General features: G+C 44.4%; 1 protein-coding gene and 1 long non-coding RNA gene across 4 annotated transcripts in view; one reads left to right on the top strand and one right to left on the bottom strand.

Moving 5' to 3' along the window:
* Positions 1-2,578: 2,578 nt before the first annotated feature.
* On the bottom strand, positions 2,579-13,161 carry LOC129050816 (uncharacterized). The gene is made up of 2 exons (XR_008514638.1): positions 12,947-13,161; positions 2,579-2,712 (listed from the first exon to the last, which is right to left on the bottom strand). It is a non-coding gene; the product is annotated as an uncharacterized LOC129050816 (long non-coding RNA).
* Positions 12,039-22,291, top strand: part of CSNK2A2 (casein kinase 2 alpha 2) — a 40,395-nt gene continuing 30,142 nt past the window's right edge. The window contains exons 1-2 of one of the 3 annotated variants that reach the window (XM_009250764.3): positions 12,039-12,513; positions 13,291-13,402. In XM_009250764.3, the coding sequence (XP_009249039.2) occupies positions 12,410-12,513; positions 13,291-13,402 (216 nt within the window). In that variant the 5' untranslated portion in view covers positions 12,039-12,409. The remainder of the gene's footprint in view (positions 12,514-13,290; positions 13,403-22,291) is intronic. The other 2 variants (XM_063717316.1, XM_054533992.2) reach the window with 2 other exon arrangements.

The following is a 22,291-nucleotide window of genomic DNA, read 5'->3' as shown; positions in this document are numbered from 1 at the left end:
TGATTTGAGCATCAAAATAACTCATGATAATAATGGATTATAACTCATTGAATAAAATAGGCATCCATGAGTCCATAATAATATAAATAACTGCTGGGCCTGGTGGCTCACCTCTGCAATCCCAGCACTTTGGGAGGACAAGGTGGGTGGATTACTTGAGCCCAGGAGTTCAAGACCAGCCTGTGCAACATACAAAGACCCCCATAGCTACAAACAATTTTTTAAAATTTAGCCGGGCATAGTGGCAAGCGCCTGTGGTTCCAGCTACTTGGGAGGCTGAGGTGGGAGGATCGCTTGAGCTTGGGAGGTCAAGGCTGTAGTGAACAGTGATCGTGTCACTGCACTCCAGGCTGGGCAACAGAACAAGTCTCTGTCTCAAAAAACAAACAAAAGGCTGGGTGCTGTGGCTCACGCCTGTAATCCCACACTTTGGGAGGCCAAGGCAGGCGGATCACGAGGTCAGGAGATTGAGACCATCCTGGCTAACACGGTGAAACCCCGTCTCTACTAAAAAAATACAAAAAAATTAATCAGGTGTGGTGGCAGGCACCTGTAGTCCCAGCTACTTGGGAGGCTGAGGTAGGAGAATGGTGTGAATCCAGGAGGCAGAGCTTGCAGTGAGCCGAGATTGCGCCACTGCACTCCAGCCTGGGCGACAGAGCAAGACTCCATCTCAAAAAAAATAAAAAGGAAACAACAACAACAAAAAACCAATAATATAAATAATTAAACAGAAAGTTTGATGAGGACTAGGATAATTACATAGTTTTCAAAATGCCTTAACCCTTCTTTTCTAGGTCTTTGTAGTCAGAATTTTTTTAATAAAAAAAAATTAAACAAAGAAAATACCTCAGTCCCAAATATGTGTTCATTAAAAACATAAAAGGGCCAGGCACAGTGGCTCACGCCTGTAATCCCAGCACTGTGGAAGGCCGAGGAGGGCGGATCACAAGGTGAGGAGTTCGAGACCAGCCTGGCCAACATGGTGAAACCCCGTCTCTACTAAAAATACAAAAAAAATTAGCTGGGTGTGGTGGCAGGCACCTGTAATCCCAGCTACTTGAGAGGCTGAGGCAGGAGAATTGCTTGAACCTGGGAGGCGGAGGTTGCAGTGAGCTGAGATCGCACCACTGCACTCCAGCCCGGGTGACAGTACGAGACTCTGTTAAAAAAAAAAAAAAAAACATAAAAAGAGTCACTTTACAGTAAAGAAATCTGGCATACACTACCCTGATAATCAACTAATTGAAGTTAATATCTTCAGTAATGGGACCAAGAAAACTGTATGCCACCTGGTAGGATGCAATGAGAAGAACACAGCTTTATTTCTGTGATATTTCTGCCAGAGATGCATAATCTGAATCTAATTATGAAGAAACATCAGATAACCCCATTCAGGAATATATCACAAAATAACTCACAAATAATCCTCAAAAAGACACTAAAAAGCTGTCATAAATGAAAAGAGATTTTAAAAAATGACCACTAAATGGTGCATGTGGTTACTAAGGGGATCTTTTTGCTCCAAAGCAGTGGTCCCCAACCTTTTTGGCACCAGGGACTGGGTTTGTAGAAGACAATTTGGGGGTGGGGGGATGATTTGGGGATGAAACTGTTCCACCTCAGATCATCAGGCATTAGTTAGATTCCCTTAAGAAGGCTGGGCATGGTAACTCATGCCTATAATCTCAGCACTTTGGGAGGCCGAGGTGGGTGGATCACCTGAGGTCAGGAGTTCGAGACCAGCCTGGCCAACATGGTGAAACCCCGTTTCTACTAATAATACAAAAATTGGCTGAGGGTGGTGGTGCACACCTGTAATCCCAGCTACTCAAGAGGCTGAGGCAGCAGAATCGCTTGAACCTGGGAGGCGGAGGTTGCGGTGAGCTGAGATCACGCCACTGCACTCCAGCCTGGATGACAGAGTGAGACTCCATCTCAAAAAAAAAAAAAATCCCATAAGGAGCATGCAACCTAGATCCCTTGCATGTGCGGTTCACAGTAGGGTTCGAGTTCCTATGAGAATCTAATGCACCATGATCTAACAGGAGGCGGAACTTAGGTGGTAATGTTTGCTCACCTACCGCTCACCTCCTGCTGTGCAGCCTGGTTCCTAACAGGCCATGGACTGGTACCGATCCACAGCCCTGGGGTTAGGGACCCCTCCTCTAAAGGACATTATTTAGGCAAATGACAAACTAGGATAGACCCTAAGGATTAGATGGTCATAATGTATAGGTGTTGACAGAATGACACAATTCTGCCAATCAGGACAAGCTCCTGCTTCACTGAAAGATGAATCTCTCAATGACACTGATGTCCAATGTGGTGGCAACCACTGCCGTCTTTTCCTAATTGTCTTTCTCTACTGTCATCTCTGTCTCTTCCACTTTCTCTATGGAGGGATTGATCATACCTTAGGCGTGTAGAGTTTTGATCTTCTTGGGATTGATTGTGTTTTCTGATCATCCATGGGAACTTCTGCTATACTCTGTGCTCTTGTGGGCATCAGAGCTGACAAAGGGCCCATCACTAATGTAGCAGGATGAGCCGCGGACAAAACCCCTCAGACACTGGGTTAAAGAAAGTGGCTTTATTCGGCTGGGAGTTTCCTCCCTGGCTTGGGAACAGGCAGGACTAGGATCCGAGGTTTCCATGTCATCCTCTAGTCAAACAGGAAGACTTCTACAAGCATCCAGAATGGTGTGCTTCCTAAAACAAAAAGTAGAGCTTGCATGTGCAACTTCGTTTAGTTTCATTTAGTTTTTCTTCAGGATAGAGAAGCTAGTGTCTGTTGGGGGATATTAAATGTCACCAAATCCCAGGCTCAGAGTCTTCTGAACAGAAGGCCTAAGGGGAGGAAGAGTACGGGCTGGAACACAGGAGGAAAAGTCCAAACTCAAGAGGAGTCCTCCACATTTTTTTTGCCTGCAACAATCAGAGCAGCTAGCCTTTCTGGGGAGCAAATTTTCCTGCTTCAAAATAACAGCAACTGTAATGTGACTAGCACATGTCTGATTTCCACTGGTGACAAAGTCACAGGTACTGCTAATACTGCCATGTTTTGTTTTGTATTGTATTTTTTTTTTTACTATATCCATAATGGGAGAGAGGAAATGCTAAATTTTATTTAGAGGTTGGTGAATAATGACGTAATTTTTTTGTGTCTGAATTTATGAACCCACTGAGTTCTCACTACTGACCTAGGTTGAGGACCTCTGGGTTAGTGTGTGCTGAGTCTAAAAGCCCAGAGATCACTGTAGGAAAGACCCCTGGGGGAAAATCCAGGGAGGAGCTGGCTTAACTCAGGACAAAGGCTGTGGGCACCCAGACAAGAGTGTAGATGGGAGTGGCCATCTGGAGAGGAAGCCAGTTGCACTTGGTTGGGGTTGGGGAGTGGTGGGGGGGGATGTGGGAGCTGTTGGTGATTCTGGGAAATTTGGTTGGGATAAGAGATACTGTGGGCCGGGTGCAGAGGCTCATGCTTATAATACCAGCACTTTGGGAGGCCAAAGCAGGAGGATCACTTGAGCCCAGGAGTTTGAGACCAGCCCGGGCAACATGGCAAAACTGTCTCTGCATAAATTGGCTGGGCATGATGATGTGCACCTGTAGTCTCAGTTACTTGGGAGGCTGAGGTGGGAGGATCACTTGAGTCTGGGAGATTGAGGCTGCAGTGAGCCATGATCGAGCTACTGCACTCCAGCCTGGGTGACAGAGCAAGATCCTGTCTCATAAAAATAAATAGATAGATAAATACATAAATAAAATAAAGAGATATTATGGAAGAGCAGTTTGGCAGGAAAATGATGAGTGTTTTTGAAGTTTGATGGCTTTGCCAGGGTCTATGGGAGACTGTCACTGCAGCGTCAGCCCACACCCCTCCAAATGCCCACTCCAACCAGGCAGAAGTGGGTGTGTCCATCAGGAAAGTACTGTTTGCCCTTCAAAGTAGCCCCTCCACTTTTGTATCTCTTGAAACTCCAGGATTAAGGCTGCATTCACCAGACTTCTTACTTCTTTTCCTGTTTAAGATTTAAATCCCTTTGCAATAGCTGTTAGTTAAATTTTAGTCTAAAGAGATTAATTCATCCTTCCCTGAGAATATTAGAGTTTCAGTTCACTGAGTTTCATTGCAGGGGTGGGGGGTGGGCAGGAGTGCTAAAATGTGCCCTTTTCTCCAGCCAGGCAAGACTGAATAAGAGGGGTCCCCCACAGGAGCACCAGCAGAAAATTCCCATTCCTCTGGCTCTGTTGCCCAGGACAGGCTCTGGCACATTCCCACCATCCCCCTCAGGGGCATTCTCTGGTTGGAGGACAGAGTGGGTCACACAGTAAGGATGACTAGGACAAAAAAGAATAAGAAAGTGATATTCCTAAGGAATTTACGTGCACATGTACCCTGGGGGAGTGCAGCCAATTTGGCCTTAATATATATATTTTATTCACCTGTCTGGTGCCTCAGAGAAACCCAAAGGTAAGAGTCCAGCACTCTAGTAAATTAAACTAAATTTGGCCTGCGGACATCTCCGTACTTGAGTCTTTATATAATGAACTGCAACCTACTTTGTAGATAAACCGACTGAAATCCTAACTTAGGAGTCTACTATTGTAACAAACAGCTGAGTCTCAGCCAATCACAGCAGCCAAGCTTCAGTCAATCACAGGCGCCCCACTGATCAGACCACGTTCAAATAAGGCAAGAGCTGAGCTGCAACCAACCCAACTGCTTGTGTACCTCATTTGTTTTCTGTCCATAAATGTTGCCTGACCACGGTCAGGTCAGAGTTCTCTATACCTATTCTGGTTCTAAGGGCTCCCTGATTCTAGAATCGTTCTTTCCTCCATTAAACTCTGCTAAATTTAATTTGTCTAAAGTTTTTCTCTTAGCAATTCCCCATAAACTCCTTGGATTACAGAGAGAACTCAAGACCCTACGTCCCTACCCTCTGTCCTTTCCTAGCTGGTGTAAAGCCCCCATTAACCCACAAGTTATTGAGGGGAGGGTTAGGATGGTCAACAGCCTGAAAACCTTGGTTTGTTTCCCCCCAATTATGAAAGTAAAATCTATGCTTCCAAGACCCCAAAGCATGTAATGCATTTCCTTCCAGTTCTTTTCGTATGCATTTGTTACATACCTGAAATTTTATCTAAGTGTAGGTATAGGCTGGGCGCGGTGGCTCAGGCCTGTAATTCCAGCACTTTGGGAGGCTGAGGCTGGCAGATCACCTGAGGTCAGGAGTTCAAGACCAGCCTGGCCAATGTGGTGAAAACCCTGTCTCTACTAAAAATACAAAAATTAGCCGCGGATGGTGGCAGGCTCCTGTAGTCCCAGCTACTTGGGAGACTGAGGCAGGAGACTCGCTTAAACCCGGGAGGCGGAGGTTGCAGTGAGCCAAGATTGTGCCATTGCACTCCAGCCTGGGCAACAGAACAAGACTCCGTCTCAAAAAACAAACAAACAAACAAAACACACAAACAAGCAAAAAAACTATAGGTATGCACTGGTGTCCTGCTTTGAAACAAAGCAAAGCAAAACAAAATAATAGGTTGTATCATCTATTCTTATTGCATAGAAAAAGGCCTGGAAGGATACAAACCAAACTGTGGAAATGTGGAAGGCAAAGAAGGACAAGTTTCACTTTTTACCTGACTGACTCTTGAATTTCTTGAAAAATATTAATTTTTAAGAAAAAATTATTCATGGCACTTTTGTTAAAGAGGGTAAGGCAGACTTTATCCAAATGAGGGTCATGGCGACAGGTATAGGGACCACTGCAAGGAGTTTTGCAGTGAGTGACAGAGACCATACTCAACAGCTACTCCAACAAGAACAGGTAGGCATTTATAACTAAGGAACAGAGTCGGGGTCAGTGGACAGAAAGTTACTAAGAGGATACATCAGGGACAAGGGGTTTCTGGCTAAATTGACTTGATAGAGTTATTGCTGAAGGCAGGCCAGGGTAATAGGATATCGAAGGTGATCAGATGGCAAAGGTAGTGATTTGTTGCTCAACCGATTAACAGCATTCTTGCTCAAAGTAGATTCAACAAGGACGAGAGGGAAGTCCAAGATCAAGCTTATTATAAAGGACTCAGGAGCCTGAGTAAAGTTTTCATCAAAGGAGACAGTCTTTGTTATTAACCACGCACTACTGCAGGAGTTTCCCATTGCTGCTGTAGCAAATTGCCACAAACTTAGCGGCTTTAAGCAACACAAATTTATTCCAAACGGGTCTCGTTGGACTACAATCAAAGTGTTGGCAGGGCTACAGTGCTCCTCTACGGGAGAATCCGTTTTCTTGCCTTTTTCAGCTTCTAGAGGTGGTCTATGTTTCTTGGCACCACCCCCCTTCCATCTTCAAAGCCAGCAATCACATCATTCTGACCACCGCTTCATCAACACATCTACTTCTCTGACATCCCGCCTCTCTCTTTCACTTTATGGGGACCCTCGTGAGTGTATTAAATCAACCTGGATGCTCCGTGACGATTTTCTATCTCAAAATCCTTAATTTAAGCACATCTGCAAAGTTTGTTTTTCCATGTAAGGTAACATATTTACAGATTCTGGGGAAGAGTAAATGTACATCTTTTTTTTTTTTTTTTTTTGAAATGGAGCCTCATTCTGTCTCCCAGGCTGGAGTGCAATGGCACAATCTTGGCTCACTACAACCTCCACCTCCCAGGTTCAAACAATTCTCCTGCCTCAGCTTCCCAAGTAGCTGGAATTATAGGTGCATGCCACCACACTCAGCAAATTTTTGTATTTTTAGTAGAGACAGGGTTTCACTATGTTGTCCAGGCTGGTCTCGAACTCCTGACTTCAGGTGATCCACCCACCTCAGCATCCCAAAGTGCTGGGATTACAGGCATGAGCCACTGTGCCCAGCCATAAGTGTGTATCTTTGAGGTAGGGGAAGGACATTATTCTGCTTACCACAATTACCTGTACAATTTTTTTTTTTGAGACGGAGTTTCACTCTTGTGGCCCAGGCTGGAGTGCAATGGTGCAATCTCAGCTCACTGCAACCTCCGCCTCCTGGGTTCAAGCGATTCTTCTGCCTCAGCCTCCCAAGTAGCTGTGGTTACAGGCATGCTTCCACCATGCCCAGCTAATTTTTTGTATTTTTAATAGAGATGGGGTTTCACCATGTTGGCCTCAGGTGATCCACCCATCTCAGCCTCCCAAAGTGCTGGGATTACAGGCGTGAACCACCACACCTGCCCACAAATTTTTAACACTTATTTATTTATCTATTTATTTTTGGAGACAGGAGCTTGCTCTGTGATTCAGGCTGGAGTGCAATGGCATGACCATAGCTCACTGCAGCCTCGAACTCCTGGGCTCAAACAATCCACCTGTTTCAGCCTCCTGAGTAGCTAAGACTATAGGCTTGCACCAACATGCCCAGCTCATTTTTTAAATTTTATTGTAGAGATGGGGTCTCTCAATGTTGCCCAGGCTGGTTTCAAACTCCTGGCCTCAAGAGATCCTCCCACCTCGGCCTCCCAAAGTGCTGGGATTACAGGCATGAACCACCACACCCAGCTCTCCTATTTAAAAATCTTGTATCCTAGAATTTTTCCATTGCTAAAAATTCCTCATAATCACGCTTTTTAGTAATGCCTAATATTTCACTGTAGAGAATGTATCACAATTTATTTAGCTGGTCCCCCAGCTTGTGATAATTACATCATTTTACATTTTCATGATTAAAGATAATGATTATCATGCGGAATGTCTGTGGGCCTTTGCAGGACATACGGAATCAGAAAAGGGTTAAGGAAAGTGACTTGGTGGTCAGAAAGATCAGAGCTCAAATCCAGGCTCTGCCTCAGTTGATCATTGTCATTGGAGTCTTGGTTTCCTCCTCTGCACAAAGGGGACCCTTACAAGAGCTCCAACCTCATAGATTTCTAAAAACAGCTATGTTGAGATAAAATTCACATAAGATAAATCCATCCATTTGAAGTCTAAATTCAATGATTTTTAGCCACGTACAGTTTTGGCAGGATTCAATGATGTAGAATCATTATGTGTGTGATGAACACACAAATTGCCATCACGATTAATAATTATTTGTTCATAATTTTCATTTTTTTTTAGGCTAAGTTCTTGAGAAGTATCAATGCAGGATAAAAGCCTATAAACTTCTCAAATGTTTTGAAAGTAGGCTTGTGAAGATAGGTGGCCTTCAGTGGGATTTTAAAATGTGCTTTTGTTTTTTGGATTTTTGGTGTTTGGATAGAATTTGGGGGCATTGGAGGTGGTATGAAAGTGTTGAGTTATTTGATTCAAAATACCCTCTTTCATTCCCTTTTGTTGCACCACTGAATTATACTCACCCTCAAACTGCACACACAGAGTAATGAGGGGAAGTCACTTCTAATTCACGGACCCTCCCTGCCTGGCACCTCCCCCGCAGAGTCACCACCCTATCCCTCTTCATATCCAAGTGAGACTCCTTCAGTGAGGGTTGCATGAGTACCATTTCCAATAGCCCACCTTAACTCAAGCCAAGCCAGTTTCATGGCGGATGGGCAAAGAAATGAGAGGCAGGGGTCTCTGCCAATTCTATGGGGTGCCCACCCAACCACCCAACAAAATACAGAAACATTCCATTTGGCCATGGGTGGACCGACTGCAGGTTTTAGGGCTAAGTTAGTATGGCGTCAGCCAAATCCAGGAGTGTGTTGCACCAGAGTGGTGTGTGGGTGAATCCTCAGGCATCCTGCAGGTGTGGGAGCTGGTTATGTGAGATGGGTGTGGGCTACATGCTGAGGGATGAGAGGAAGGTGCACGGAGGGTGGGTGAGGTCAGAGGTGGGCGAGGGTGGAGGTGAGGAATGAGGCCCCAGCCGAGGTTGGACATAGTAGTTAAACCAGTGGTTTGGAATCATTTTTGGGTCATGGCCTCCTTTGAGAATCTGATATATGCTAAGGAAAGAATGGACACACACACACACGCACATGCTCACACACACACACACACACACACACACACATAAACCCACAAATTCTGCATATTGTGTCAGGGGTTCCCAGAACTCGGGAAATTCATCCAAGGACTGGAATTAAGAATCTCTGGTCTGGTCTAGTTCACAGGGACTTGTCAGAAACAAATCCTAAAGCTGCATTAAGAGCTTGAGGATATTTATGTCTTCTAGAGTGAAAGAGATTTAGAAAGGTTTGCAGGTTCAGGAATTAAATTCCAAAGTCCACTTTTTCCATTAATTTTTTTTTCTAGTTTTTATTTTGAAAATTTTCAAACTGTACCAAAAAGTTGCAAGCTCATCTACTCTTCAACTACATCCACTAATTATCAAAATTTTCCCCCAGTTCCTCCTCAGTCTATGCATCCTTATGCCCTCAGAAACCCACATTTTTCTGGAGAACAATTTGAGACTAAGTTGCAAATATTGATTCTTCATCTCTACACACTTGGCATTTAACTCCTAAAATTATGGGATTCTCCTGCATAACTAAATACAATGATCATACTCACAAAATTTAACATTGATACAATATAACATTGTGTAATATACATTAACATTGTGTAATATACATCCTATATTCAAATTTCCCCTGCAGTACCCTTCTATTAGGTTGGTGCAAAAGTAATTGTGGTTTTCGCCATTACTTTCAATTGAATTTCAATAACTTTTGCACCAGCCCAATATGAGCTGTATTCTTTCTCTTTCCCTCCTTTCCTTTCTACTTTAAAAAAAATCCAGACTCTAATTCAGAATCATACACTTCATCTAGTTATATCTCTCAGTCTTCAGTAATCAAGAATACGAATCCAGGGTTTCGTTTGGTTTTGTTTCTCCTAGTGACATTGACATTTTTGAAGAACCCAGGCTAGCTGTTTGGCAGAATGTCGCCCAGCTTGGATTTTCTGATGGTGTCCTTATTATTAGATTCAGGTTAAATGTTTTGGCAGGAGTACCACATGGGGAAGGTGTCCCTTCTCAGTGCATCACATCAGAGGATCAGTTGGTTCCCTACTGATGAGAAGTTTGGACCATGGGTAAGGTGGTGACCTCGCTTCCCCTTGGTAATTCCTAAGTCATCTGTGGGGTAGCACTGTATTCACTGAAGATCTCTGACTGCGGCAAATGCTGGGAGAGTCAGTGGTGAGCGCCCACACTCTGTCCTTGCTCTTGTGCTGTTTTTACAAGGGAGGGGACAGACAATAAACCAGGAAACAAATAATGACAAGATATGCAGTTTTATGAAGGATGTGGATAGGGTGCTGAGATAAAGAAGTATCAACTCTAGAGAAAGTGATCTTTAAGGTGAGACTTGAGCTGGGGGCATGCCTGTAGTCCCAAATCCTCGGGAGGCTGAGGTGGGAAGATCGTTTGAGCCCAGGAGTTCTGGGCTGTAGTACGCAATGCCAATCAGGTGTCCACACTAAGTTTGGCATCAACTATGATGACCTCCTGGGGCTGGGGGACCACGGTTGCCAGGTGGCAAACAGCACGTCAAAACTCCCGTGTGGATCAGTAGTGGGATCACGCCTGTGAATAGCCACCACACTCCAGCCTGGGCAATATAGAGACACCCTATTTCTAAAAAAATACTACTAATAAAGAAAAAGGTGAAATTTGAATAGGAAAAAGGAGTTGCCCTTGGGAAGGTGGCGTGGAGGAGTCAGGGGTGGCTCCTAGTTAAGCTTGGAGGATGGAAGGAACCAAAAGATGGATGCACGGTGGTCTCAGGGAGGGACGAATGATCAGAGAAAGGCCCTGGGCCTGGGAATAATCATATTGAACACATAGTATCTTAATAGTGAACACCATCCTAAGTGTTTCACATGGTTTACCTTGTTTAATTCTCCTTGCAGCCCTGTGAAGTGAGTGTTATTACTGGTTTTATGCTGTAGCATCTGTGACACAGAGAGGTTGCGTAATTGCCCTAAGGTCACACAGCTTCTAAGTAGCAGCGCTGGATAGATCTGACTCCACAGACTGTGCTCTTAGCTGTGTCAAGGAGGAAAGCCCAGGGTTTCATCCAGAAAACAGAATGTGAAAAAGGACTGGAATGAAAGCAACCTGTACTGGGTGCAGAGGTGCTGTCGACAAAGGATGAGGGATGGGAAAGGAAGACAGAATAAAGGCCTAGAAGATCAAAGGAGAAGGGTGTTCAGGGCTGCAGGCAGCACTGGAAGCCAGGCCAGCTCAGCTGACCGCCTACTCTCGGTACATCCCCAACCCCAGCCTGTCCCTTCAGGTCGGATTTGCAATTCTCCTGCTCTCCCTCCTCCTAAACGCAAACCAGAGATTTACACTCTCAAAGTCTCTCCCCACAAATGACTTATTAATCACAAAGGGAAAAATTGTAACTTTGCAGTAGCACAACCTGGCCAACGCCAGCTTAACCAAGTGACTAAAGTGGATATTCAGGGAAGGCTCTGGAAGGGCATTTGGGAGAAGTGTAGAAAGGTTTTGTGAGGAGGACTCTGAATGACGGGGGTAGGAAGCCTTGGGGACTGAGGAGTCTACCCTAACAGGGCAGGGTCCAGAGAGGGAGAGGGGTATGTCTCGGGGGAAGGGAGAAGTATTGAGGTGGGGGAGGTTCTGAGGTTTGAGTGAGGCCCTGGGGAGGGACTTGACAGTTTGGGTGACAGGAGGGTCAGAATAGGGTCAGTATGGGAGGTGTTGGGTGGGTAAAAGCTGGGTGAGTGCAGGGCTGGGGGTAGGGTCTCCAAGGACAGTGAAAGAGTCGGGACTCGCGGGCGAGGGCTCTAGGGCAACGGCCAGTGGAAGGGGGGCTCCTGTGGCATGAAGTCAGGCCAGCCCGAGGGTGAGGCGATTTGGACAGTCCGACCTGTGGCGGGCGGGAGGGCGAGGGTGGCGGAGGGCGCGAGGTAGGCGGTGGGGCGTGCCGGGGCGGGGCCAGGGCGGGGCCGGCACCGCCCGGCGGGTCCCCCCGCGCTCCAGGGGGCGCTGTGAGCCTGGGCGGCCCCAGGCCGGGCGGCGGCCGCTCCCAGTGAGCGCGGCCCCTTTTCCGGGTTTCCTCCGCCTCCTCCTCCTCTCCTCCTTCTTCTCCGCTGCCGCCGCCGCTGCCCCTTTCCCGGCCGGTGGCTGCCGCTGCCGGTGCCGCCGCCGCCGCCTCCTGGGGGCCGCGAGCCGAGCGGAGACCGCCGCGGAGCGCGAGCGCCGCCCGCCCCGCCGCCCCACCGGCCGCTCCAGGGCCCGGCCGGCTCGGCCGGCGCCCCCCGCGCCCCCAGCCCGCCCGCCCCCGCGGGCCCGGCCTGGCGCGGCCGCCCGCCGCCGCGCTCCTCCTCCTCCTCCTCCAGTGCCCGGCGGCCCGCTGCCTCCTCCGCCCGCCGCCCCGCGTCCCCCGCCGCGCCGCCGCCGCCACCCTCTGCGCCCCGCGCCGCCCCCCGGTCCCGCCCGCCATGCCTGGCCCGGCCGCGGGCAGCAGGGCCCGGGTCTACGCCGAGGTGAACAGCCTGAGGAGCCGCGAGTACTGGGACTACGAGGCTCACGTCCCAAGCTGGGGGTAAAGCCGCCGCCGCCCCCCGCCGGGCCCGCTGACCCCTGCCCCCGCCAGGCCACCCCCTGCGAACCGCACTCGGGCCGGGTGGTGTCTCCCGCCGACCCCTCCGCGGGCTCACAGGGAAGCTCTCGCACATGTCCTCATGTTCCTCTTCTCTCTCCTTTACCCCCGTTTCGTCCCTTTCTCCCCGCTTTGCGCACCCCTTTTCCCCAAGGAATGCTTTTTTACTCGGGGAGAAGTGTGGGGTCCAGGGATCGACGCCGGGTGGAAGTGAGGGAGCAGCCCTTCCTCACACTTCTGGGTTTCCACTGGGGTGGGAAGTCAACAGCTGTCCTTTGGAGCTATTAAAATGCCCTGCCTTTTAGGTTTTCTGAGATGAGGTGGTGGAAGGAAATTTTTTAAAGACGTCCAGATTTTTAAAACAGGCACTCTCTACCTTCAAGATGTGAAACGGGAAGCAGGTGCTGGGGAGCCGCGGGGCACAGGGGGCACCCTCTAGGCCTTCAGGACGGGTGCTTTGCTCGCCCCTCTGGATTGGCTCAGAGCGTTGCCTTCCTGCCCCATCTTCCCAAGTTGGGAGAGACCAATTAGGTTAGGAGCTCTGCAGAGTGAAGGGAGCCAAGATTACCTCGTGGCTTTCATTTAGGGAATGAGTTGTGACGTGATGTATAGACACTTCCAAGTGTTTGCCTGGTGGAAGCGGCTGAATGACGTGTACAGTGGGCATAGGCTTGGTTAACCCCCAGTCCTGGCATTTATGTGTGTCTCTTCCTTTTACAGTAATCAAGATGATTACCAACTGGTTCGAAAACTTGGTCGGGGAAAATATAGTGAAGTATTTGAGGCCATTAATATCACCAACAATGAGAGAGTGGTTGTAAAAATCCTGAAGGTGAGTGTCCTATGAGTGGTATGTAACATTTTTCTCCCCACAGGGCAAAAGGTTGTAAGGTACCCCAGTCACATTCTATAATGGGCAATGCAAGCTTGAATTTAATTTAATTTATTTGTTTAGAGTCAGAGTCTCACTCTGTCACCCAGGCTGGAGTGCAGATCATAGTTCACTGCAGCCTTCAACTCCTGGGCTCAAGTGATCCATCTCAGCCTCCCAAGTAGCTGGGACTACAGGTGCATGCCACCACGCCCAGCTATTTTTAAAATTTTTTTGTAGAGTCAGGGTCTGGTCATGTTGCTCAGGCTGGTCTTAAACTCCTGAGCTCAAGCAGTCCTCCAAAAGGACTCCTTGCAGGCCTCCTATAGTTGCTGGGATTAGAGGCGTGAGCCACTGTGCCCAGCCCACGCTCAAATTTTATTTATCTGATGTCCCTTCATTACTTCTTTTTCCACCCCATTTTCCTGTGAACTTTCAAGAAAATGTGCAGACATCACAAATCTAAGTTCAATTCTAAGTTCAGTAAAGTGTTTGTTCTAAAATGTAAATTCCCTAAAGCAAAAATTCCAAAAGGGCTCCATTTGTTAGAAAATAAATAGGTATTCAAAAGACAGAAAAGCCATTCTCAATTTAAGGACTCCCTGAGCACTGTGTTTGTTACTCTTGGTGCGTGTTCTATGTTATTCCAGAAAGAAAGTTGGAAAAAATTGGAGCGACTTCAGAAATGTATTTCAAGCCCAAGTGGAAGGAAATTCTTTAGCGGATAATCACTTGTTTTTTTCCTTTGGCAGTAAAGTTTCAGGTGGGATGGATATAGTGCACCAGTAGTGCTGAGAAGCCTTGTTGGGAAGCCAGAGAGCCATTGTTGCTCATCAGCTAGTAAAAATGTGGAAGAGTTCATGTATAATTACTAAAGTAATAATTGGAACAAAACTATCTTAATACATGGTTTAGCAATGAGTTTAATAATGATATGCCTTTTGTTATCTATTTGATGAAGATGATTTTAATGAGCATGAAGGGTCGGCTAAGTTTTCCTTCTGGTAACTGATTGTGTAGCTTTAATAATGTTTTATAGGGTATAGTAAAAAGTAGTTCTTAGAATCTGTGATGGGTCCTCGTTATTGCCAGATCATTTCATGTGGGTACATGTCATTTAGTGAGAGATTGAGAAGACGGAAGAGTGATGTAAGCACTTTGCATACATGTGATTTCCAGTGTGGCCCTTTTACAGAGGTTCTGTGGACTAAGAATGTGGTATTGAAAAGCTGTTTATGTGTGTTAGGGCAGCTGGTATAGGTAATCCCTGTTTAATGTGAGGGGTCAGGCTTATGCTTTCTGGTAATCATCTTTCAGAAAAAATGATTAACTCCATCACTCAAAACATCCTAGCCTAGTGATGAAGGAGCAGAATTGCAGTAAAGAGAAATAGACAAAGTTATTTGTGTTCTCAGACACACTGGGGCTGAGAAGTGAGGAACTGATGTTGAAGATACTGAGTGTGACTCCTCTCTTCCCTAAATATGAATTGCATTTATGAAGTCACAAGGTGGTTTGTTTGTTTTTTTAAGTCACAGGGAAATTACCTTAGAAAGCCATACATTAGCTTTATGTATATAAGCATAAGTTTTCAATAAGCTGCTTCAAATCTAAGAAATAAGCAAAACGTAAATTAAAATTAGGAATATCCATATTCCACTGCTGTATATTCAGAAGAATGAATTGCTGACTCTAAAGCAATTCCAGAAAAATGTCTGAACTTCTGTGCTATGGCAGCATTTTTAGAGTAAGTGTACGATTTTCTGTGGTGCTTTTTTTTTTTTAAAGGAACAGCATTCAGGTGTATGTATAAATACCAGCATGTTCATTTAGGAGAGCATCACATTGCTGCTTCATCATCCAAAGAGCTTCATAGGCTCTAGCTTTCCCCCTATTCTAAAGATTCTTGGCATATGTTAGGAAACCCAGTATGTAAGCTGCTGCAGGTTATCTTTACAAATGGGAGACCTAGGCACAAAGAAACCTACCTAGTGTCATTATGTTGAATGACCATTAGCCAGAACTCCTGTTTCCTATTTCTTCATATCTCTTACTGTTCATTTTAGCATTGGATTGTGGGATCTGAACGTTGAGCACAGGAACAGGTACCAGTGTCCTGGAATCAGACTTGGGAGGCCCCTAGTTAATGAAATGTTTCTTGTTTCTTCTTGACGTTGTTTGTTTTCACAGTGCAGCCTAAACCACTGGTGAAAACTAGACTCACTTCTTTATGTTTTTTAAAGCCCAGTGGCATTTCTATCCAGGTTTTGTTCCTGTCTGAAGGATGGGGTAATATATCACTAATGGCATTATTGTGGTTTTGTTGTTTTGTGAATTAAAAGTATTACTTTTTAAAAAGAACAGGGGAACAGGGTCTTTAGCCAAAGTTGTGTTTCTTTATTCAAATAAGTTGAAGTTATGACTAATAGCTACTATTGTGGTGCTTGGTCATAGGAAATTAGGTCCTTAACAGACTACCTGCTGCTCATAACTTGGAAGAATCTAGAACAGCCTTCCTTTTTGTATAAGCCTGCTGTATTTTAGCTGCAGGATTGTATTATGCACACAGTGACCAAGATAGAGGGTGCCTTTCTTGAGGACAGGCGGTCTTACTTTTGTAGTCAGTAACATTTCATATCAGTTCTTTGCAATATGTGAGAACGGGTGGATGATGAGTGACTACAGAGGAATTTTATATCATTTAATTTGCATTAGTAGATTTCCAGGTATTGATCAAAAAATGAGCTACTAAGAAGTTTTAGGAATTTAGAAACTGGTGAGCAAAATTTTACTGTCTGTCCCCAAGTGGTATTCTGTGGCTAAAATCTTAAAACTTTCCAATCAATAGAGAGGTTGTATCTTTTTTTGACAAATTGTTTTGAGGAGGAGAGAAAAAGGAGGAGGAAAATGGTAAGGGTTTATATGGCAGGGCAGAAAGCTACATTAGTGCCAAAAGTTTCATCTTTTGATTTTGAAAAAAATCAATTCTTCATTTCCTTCGTAGTACCTCTTAGAAAAGTGTACACAGAAGTAAAAGTGGCCACCTTTGACAACTTTTAGTATTTTATGAACACTGCCTGTGTGTGTAGATTTCAGTACTTCTTGGGGTCCTTGGGATCTTTCAAATTAAACTGCTATTTCTTGAATAAAAGTTAAGAGCAACACTATTTTTAAAAAACAGCATTTTGAACCAGTGCTAAAATGACTTGGAAATTCCCATATAAGGCTTCCTCTTAGAGGTCTTATTTTGTAAACAGATTGACTATCCATTTTCCCCCAGATATTAATTATTTAGCTTTAAACAAAGGATGGCGGTATTAAAATTTTGCTTTTTAAGCATGTTTAGCATATTTGCAGATATTTTTTAAGTTCTGTGTTGTCAGTAGGTAGTGTTAAAAAGGATGGGCATTGGTTATACATCTTTGTTAGAAGCTTCATCGTGAGTTGGTGATCTTTATATTATATCAGAATGGTGCTTTCCTCTTTATTTCCTCTTTACTTCTCCTGTGGTAAGTTTTTTACCCTCCTAAATTTAGGCATGTGTATGAAGACATCTTCCTGAAACAACACATTAGTGGTATTCGGCTAAGTTTTTGGTACATTCTAATTTTCACTAATGTCTCATGGTATAAAAGTAGTGAAAACAGTATTACTAAAGTATTGCTAACATTAAAAATAATGTTAAAAATTGTATGTGAACTAGGCTGTTTCCAGCATTGTAGTGGGGAGTCACAGATTAAGAGTGCAGTTAACCTGTGTCAAACAGAATCGCAGAATGCGGGCACTTAGAAACCATTAGAACCCAGGCCCTTTTTACAAATCAACCAAGACCCAGAGAAAGGATGTATACGCTCAGCGTCATGTAGTCAGGGGTTGGAAGCACTCTGTGTAGGACGCTGTGTACCTGTCCTGAAGTCTTGGTAGATGCGAGGAGCATAATTAGGACATTAGCTGGGATGTTTGAATTTGTGATGTACTGATCTGTACTGGAAGAATTGAGGAGCACTCACCAGGAGTCAAATGGAGTTACTTCGTTTCTAATGATTTTTGGAGTTATTTTTCTCAAAGGAAGTGTTTGACTTTGGTAAGTTGCTAGTTGAAGTGTGGAATCCAAGAGTCCTAGAGGGCTATAGGGACCCAGGCAGGCGTTGTCTATGGTTAGTATCCACAGCAGCATGTTTAATGCTTAAATAAAATGCTACTTTATTCTCTTGAAGCCTCAATAAATGGTGTTTTTATGCTTTTTTTTTTTTTTTTTAACCCATAGAGTTCCTCCAAGTCTCAGCATGATCACTTGGCAGATTTGGAGATTAATAGTTTAATAGTTTTATCCCTTTAATATATGAGTTTATTTGAGAGCAAACCACGTGTGAAAAGAATACCTTGATATAGTGTGCCCATTTTCATGTATAAAGCAGGGCTCCAGATAGTTTCTAGAGTTTAATTTCAGGATCTGCCATCTCATCATCAGGGTGGTGTAGTGTAAGAAGTGCTGTAAATGAGAGGGCAGAAGGCGTGAGTTCCAGAACTAGCTTCTTCATTGATACCCACTTGACTGTTTTCTCATCTATGAAATAAGCATACATTTCCTGCTTAAGTCACAGGGTTGTTAGGAAAGTCAGATAAACTGTAGACAGATAGGTAGAGAGATTGATTGTCATGTTTTACTTATCTACAAAATGCTTTTCTTTCCTGAGAGAGTATGGCCTAGGAAGTGGTCTGCCTGGTTTCAGGTGTTAGTTCCAACTGTGGATGCTCTGTGACGTCGAACAATTACTTCTCTGTGCCTTGGTGTCCTTCCTCAAGTAAAACTGTTAATAGTGCTCATCTAAGATGATTAAATGTGCTTAAAACAGTGCCTGGCCTGAGAGATCAATAAAGTATAGTGGTAATAACAATATTACATTTGGGTCATGCGAGTGATTTTAGAGGCAGAAACAATAGTAGAAAGGGTTATAGTGTTCTCCTGATGAGATTCAAAGGGTCTGCTCTATGCCTTGCCTTTAAAAAAAAAAATTGTGTGAAAATACATATAACATAGGCTAGGCACGGTGCCGCACATCTGTAATCCCAGCCCTTTGGTAGGCCGAGGCAGGCGGATCACCTGAGGTCAGGAGTTCGAGACCAGCCTGGCCAACCTGGTGTAACTCCGTCTCTACTAAAAATACAAAAAATTAGCTGGGCATCGTGGCGGGCGCCTGTAATCCCAGCTACTCAGGAAGCTAAGGCAGGAGAATCGCTTGAACCTGGGAGGCAGAGGTTGCAGTTGGCCGAGATTGCACCATTGCACTCCAGCCTGGGCAACAAGAGTGAAACTCGTCTAAAAAAAATAAAATAATATAACATAAAATTTACCATCTTAACCATTCTTAAGTGTGCAGTTCAGTGGGTGATGTTGTGCAACCATCACTACCATCCATCTCCATAACTCTTCATCTTGTAAGATGGAAACTATCCATTAAACAATAACTGCCTATTTCTCCCTTCCCCATTTCCTGGCAACAACCATCTTACTGTTTCTATGAATTTGACTACTCCAGGTACCTCATAGAAGTGGAATTGTACAGTATTTATCCTTTTGTGGCTGTATGATTTTGCACAGCATAATGTCCTCCAGGTTTATCACGGTTGCAAGCGTCAGAATTTCCTTCCACTTTAAGGCTACGTAATTTTCCATTGTATGTATATACCACATTTTGTTAGCCATTCATCCATCAGTGGATGGGTTGCTTCCATGTTTTAGCTATTGTGAATAATGCTGCTTTGAATGTGAGTGTACAAATATCTCCTGAAGACCCTGCTTCACTTCTTTTGGGTATAGACCAAGAAGTGGAATTGCTGGATCATAAGGTAATTCTATGTTTAATGTTTTGAGGAACTTTCCATAGTGGCTATACCATTTTACATTCTGACTGCAGTGTACAAGTGTGGCTGTTTCTCCACATCCTCGCCAACGCTTCTTTTCTGTTTTTTTTGATAGCAGCTATCCTGACTTGGGTGAGGTAGTATCTGATTATCATTTTGAATTTATGCCTTGCCTTTTAAAATAATTTTTAACTCCTGAGAGTAAACAATTACCCTCAAGGAGTAGATCATGTAATTGGGGTGATGAAACTTGAAAGAGGAAAAGTTTTCTGTGATGAAATAACATTGCTCAGATAATATTTTTATTTAGGTCAAGTGCAGTGGGTTTTAGGGATGCCACCAGGGTAGTGAATTACATGCCATCATCCAGGCTGAACTTTCTTTTTACTCTGTCCTTCTACATTCCTGGCAACCATTGTTCATTGCAGGTGATGAATTTAATATCTTGGTGGAGCAGTTGTTAGTTTGGTAGTAGAGTAAAAGTAACCCCAAATTTCAGAGCTAGGAACTGTAGATATGTTCCTGCCTGTCTTGAATTTGTCAGTTCAGTTGTTCTTTTTTTCACCACTTTGTCTATTAGACTTCGAGTTAACAAAAAATTTTTTTTATTGGTTTGGACAATAGCTAAACTGATTGAGTTTGAATCTTTTAAACAGTCTCTGAATTGGAATAAATGAACCCCAGATGGAGACTTTTTCTAGCATGCAGAGTGAAATTGTGAGATCGTTGTGGAAATATATGTATTTTCTCCATTTTGTGTAACTGGTGGTGAACGGCTACAGGCTCTGGACAGGAGAGTCAAGGCATCCTTATTTCTGTAAAACTAGGTTTATTTTCCTTAGGATACCAACAATCCTCCCTTATAAATCCTAACTTTTTATCTCTGATTCACATTAAAAGGATCACTTTCAGCTCCTCAGAGCTCATTGGTTTAGTTTCTCGAGCATCTCTCCAGTTCAGAGGAATAAACTGAGGCTGAAGGGATCTACCTGTAGCTTAGTTTTTGATGGTTTGGAGGGAAGTGTCCTGGACTGTGGGTCTGTCACTTTCCTTTTTTATCATTTCTTGGTCTTTTGTCAGCATGTGAGGACTCTAGCTGCCTTTGTGACTTGGGACTCCTTTGTGCCACCTTCAGAGTTGCCCTGCTATTCCCAGTCTCTAGTTTGGGAAGTTTAAGTTAGACACCTGGTGGGCAGCAAAATATGCTTCAGTTGCTATGCCAGATACCTTTAGATGTATTGAGAGATAGGGTCATCTTAACTGGGTTGTCCAGGCCTGACCTGTTGCTGAATAACCGGAGAGCAATGCAAGACTTTACATGGGGCAGCGTCATAAAGGCAACTAATGGGTTGTCCCTGTAAGGAGTTAGGAGTACTGTTAGGATTAGAGGGTTTTTGGTGGATATAGGCCTCTGGCTGCGGGTTTTTTTCCTCTCTGTTACCACTCTTAAAAATCTATAGCTGCTTTCCAGTATTGGATGACAAATCTAGAATTTTCTTACATTGAAAGGCATTAACTAAACTGGTAGCATTGGCTGAATTTATAAGTATAAGATAGCCAGCTTTGGCCGGGCGCAGTCGCTCACGCCTGTAATCCCAGCACTTTTGGAGGCTGAGGCAGGGGGGATCACCTGAGGTCAGGAGGAGATCACCCTGGCCAACATGGTGAAACCCCGTCTCTACTAAAAATACAAAAAAATTAGCTGGGCTTGGGGGCGCACACCTGTAGTCCCAGCTACTTGGGAGGCTGAGGCAGGAGAATTGTTTGAACCTGTGAGGCGGAGGGTGCAGTGAGCTGAGATTGCGCCACTGTGCTCCAGCCTGGGCCACGGAGTGAGACTCCGTCTCAAAAAAAAAAAAAAAAAAAAAAGCCAGTTTTTATGTTTCTTTTAACTTCTTAACATAATTTTGGACTTAAAAAAAGTTGCAGGAATTCCCATATCTGTTTCACCCAGACTCCTCAAATGTTAACATTTGCTTTATCCTTCTCTTTCTCTCTCATATACACACACATATATGTACATATATACACACCTATATAATAACATTTATGTTACGTATTTCTTCCTGACGTGCTTGAGAGTAAATCATAGTCATCCCTAAATACTTCGGTATGCATTTCCTAAAAATAGAGTTTCTTACATAACCCTACAATGCCATAATAAAAAATTAGAAGGTAACCATTGATGCATTGCTGTTAGCTAATCTACAGCTCTCATTCACATTTGCCAGCTATCCTTATAATGTTCTTTATAGCAAAGGAAAATCCCAGATTACATGATTATATTCAGTTGTAGTCATGTGTTACATTCAGTTGTCACATTTTAAAAGTCTGAAACAGTTGCTTAGTTTGTTTCATGAATGGCATTGACATGTTTGATCTTACAGGCCGGTTATTTTGTAGTGTGTCCTTCCCTGGCTATTTTTTAATCGGATTGTACAGTGCTTTTTTTCCCCAAAGTTTCGAGCTCCCTCGTTAATGAAAAAGGGACTAAGGAGTAAGGTTTCTAAGTGGAGTTGGGGAACATACACAGCAGCCACATCTGCTCTCCTGGGAACCCTGGCACAGCGGGCGGAGAGCGGGTATCATCAGGGCAGCTGGCTCACAAGGACGCAGCGAGAGCCCAGCCTGTCAGTCGAGCCCCCTGTTATAGGTGATGCAAGTGCTCTTGTTTCATAGTCCTCTCCTTGTCTGTTTTGTTATGTGTTCAAAGCTGTATCTTAGTGACCAACAAAAGATGAAGGTTTCTCTGGCATGTGTGTATGTTATATTTTCCCCCTCCCCTCCCCTTCCCCACCCCACACACAGGCAAAAAAAGTCTTGCTTTATTATTTCTTGGCAAATCCATTGGCCTCTCTTTGCCTCTGCTATTATAACAGTGTCTCAGTGATAAAATACTCTTTTTTCCTTAGTTACGTTTCTCCCGTTAGCCACACTTGGGAAACAAAAGCACTGTGGCAAGAGTATAGCATGCAGTCAGACTGC

Source organism: Pongo abelii, chromosome 18 (genome assembly GCF_028885655.2).
Source record: "Pongo abelii isolate AG06213 chromosome 18, NHGRI_mPonAbe1-v2.0_pri, whole genome shotgun sequence".
NCBI classification, from domain to species: domain Eukaryota; kingdom Metazoa; phylum Chordata; class Mammalia; order Primates; family Hominidae; genus Pongo; species Pongo abelii.
The sequence above is the reverse complement of the archived record's forward strand: the minus strand, read 5'-3'. Positions and strand labels throughout refer to the sequence as shown.